Source organism: Monoraphidium neglectum (genome assembly GCF_000611645.1).
Source record: "Monoraphidium neglectum strain SAG 48.87 unplaced genomic scaffold scaffold06223, whole genome shotgun sequence".
NCBI classification, from domain to species: Eukaryota; Viridiplantae; Chlorophyta; class Chlorophyceae; order Sphaeropleales; family Selenastraceae; genus Monoraphidium; species Monoraphidium neglectum.
Window position 1 is genome coordinate 1 of NW_014007413.1, and position 2,402 is coordinate 2,402.

At 67.5% G+C, this 2,402-nt stretch overlaps 1 protein-coding gene across 1 annotated transcript; it reads left to right on the plus strand.

Moving 5' to 3' along the window:
• Window positions 1-67: 67 nt before the first annotated feature.
• Window positions 68-1,802, plus strand: MNEG_16302 (hypothetical protein; the record flags this gene model as incomplete). The annotated part of the gene is made up of 7 exons (XM_014035228.1): window positions 68-94; window positions 189-260; window positions 482-580; window positions 929-1,021; window positions 1,078-1,176; window positions 1,383-1,541; window positions 1,785-1,802. 7 exons carry the CDS (start codon window positions 68-70, stop codon window positions 1,800-1,802), a joined length of 567 nt encoding a protein of 188 aa, XP_013890682.1.
• Window positions 1,803-2,402: the final 600 nt, after the last annotated feature.

Genomic DNA, 2,402 nt, shown 5'->3' on the forward strand with positions numbered 1-2,402 from the left:
GGCGGGCAGCGCGCTGGGGGGAGGGTCTCGACTGCTGGCAGCGGGCGGTCGAGCCGGCGTGCCCTTAATGGACGCGGATTCGAGTAATTCTTTAGTAGCGCGGTGTGGTGTGTGTTGTGGAATTATATCATCACTGGCGTTGTGAGAATCCGTCGCGGCGCCTGCGGCCGCGCGTCCTCCTTATCCAGGAGGACTTTGACGAGGAGGAGGCTGAGGCGCTGCGGGAAGAGAACGAGTGCGAGGAGGAGCTGGTGGACCAGGTGATCTGGGGGGGGGAGGGACGTGATCTGGGGGGACGTCATTTGGACCTCCGTGGGCCAACGCCTGCGCCTGCAAGGTGGCCTGCAGTTGCGGCGCTGCCGCGCCCTGTGCGTGCAGCTCTGCTGCTCAACCTGCACACTGCCTTCAGGTTTTTGATGCATACTATCTCATTGCATGTTTTCGTAATGAAAAACGCCGCGGCGCGCGCCGCCCCCGCCAGGTCACCACCGCCATCGGGTCGTTCCTGAAGCGCTTTGGCGACAGCGTGCTGCCCTACGTGGAGTCCCTCATGCCACACATCGCCCCCCTCCTGGACAAGGTGGGCGGGCAGGACAGGGGGGCTGGACTGGACTGGACTGGACTGGACTGGACCGCGCAGCGCAGGCCCGGGGCTATTTGCAGCAAAAGCAGCACACGCAGCACAGGGGAAACCCGTTTCCTCACGCCTCCTCAATCGCAGCGGCCCCAGCGGCCCCGAGTGGAGCCCCCGGCTGAGGGCCTGCTGCTGCTAACCGCCGCCCCCCTGCCGCGTTTTTCGCCCGTGCTTCCCAAGACTTCCGTCCCCCTCCCCCCGCCGTCCCCTGCACCCACCCATCTCTCAACCCCCCACCCCCTCCCCTGTGGATGACGTCATCATCGTGTCCGCCACCCCCCACCCCCCCCCCAGTCGCGCACCGAGGAGGAGCGCCGCATCGCGCTGTGTGTGGTGGACGACCTCCTGGAGCACTCGCCAGCGGGGCGCGCCAAGTACGCGCCGCAGGTGAGAACAGGGCGCAGCCCCCTGTTTTTTTGTGTGTACTGCGCCCCGCTCCGCAGTCTGGGGGAAAGGGGCTGGGCGCGGGGGACGGGCGGCGGCCGGCTGCGCGGGACCGGCTCCGTGTGCGCGGCGCCCAGCGCGAGTGGTGCGCGTTTACAGTGGGCAAGGGGACGCTTTGGGCGCCTCAGGCCCGCACGGCGCTCCAGCCCTCACCCGTGGCGCCTCCTGTGGCGCCTCTGCGCGTCGGAGCCGGCTGACGTCACGCTGACGTTACCTCTTCTCCTCGCCCCTGATTCTCTGACCACCAGCACCCCCCATACACACTCACTTGTCCACGCCCCTCCTCAAACCACAACACCCGCAGGTGCTCCCCGTCCTCCTCGACGCGTGCGGCGCGTCCCACTCCGACCTGCGGCAGTGCGCGGCCTACGGCGTCGGCGTCGTCGCGGCGCGGGCGCCCGAGGTGCTCAAGCCGCACGCGCAGGCGGCGCTCGCGCGCGTCATGGCGGTCATCCAGCAGCCGGTGAGCTTTTGGCCTCCGCCGCCTCGCGCCGCCGCCTGCCCGGCCCACGGCCGGCAACGCCTCCCCTCCCCCCCTGTTTCTGGGCCGAATGGGGCTGGCCCTGGGTCACTTTTACATATTGTGGGCCGGGGGATGAGCAGATTGTTTATCATTGTTGAGGGGGGATGGTGTGACGTGTCGGTCAGGCTGGGGTGGGAGGGTGGCGGCTGGGGGCTGAGGCGCGCTGGCTCGGCCGTGCTGCAGGCTACGGGCCGGGTATGAGCGTGCGTGAGGGCTCGTGTGTGTGTGTGTGTGTGTGTGTGTGTGTGTGTGTGTGTGTGTGGATAAGTGTGTGTGTACGTATGTGTGTGTAGCAGGCTATAGGGTGTGTGTGTGCCAGATCGTTGGTGTCGGAGTGTGTGAGCGTGTTTATGCATGCGTGTGTTCTTTGAGAACATCCTGATACAGGCGCACATCTGGGGGAGAGTCCTTGCCGCTGTCTCCGGTGCGCGACAGACGCACCCGCTCTCGCAAAACGTGGTCGATTATTCCGAGCCCAAGGCCGCCGGCAGGCAGGCCGCCAGGGCGGTGGCGGGCCGGCGTGGGGCTGTCTGGCGTAGATATTGAGCCCGGCAGCCCCCCCCCCCCGCGCGACCGCCCCCGGCCCGAAACCCTGGCCAAGTCACCGCCGCGCCTTGTCGCGAGCACAGGCACGCGGCCCCCACTCCCCCTTGCGACCCCGAAGCCGCCTTGCTGGGTCGGCACGAGAGCACACGCCGTGACAGCGCACAGGGGACCCAACCCCTCCCTTGATGGCGCCCCAAGTCATAACGGCTCAGCCAGCATCAACAGCCATCCACTCCCCCCCAAACACACACATAC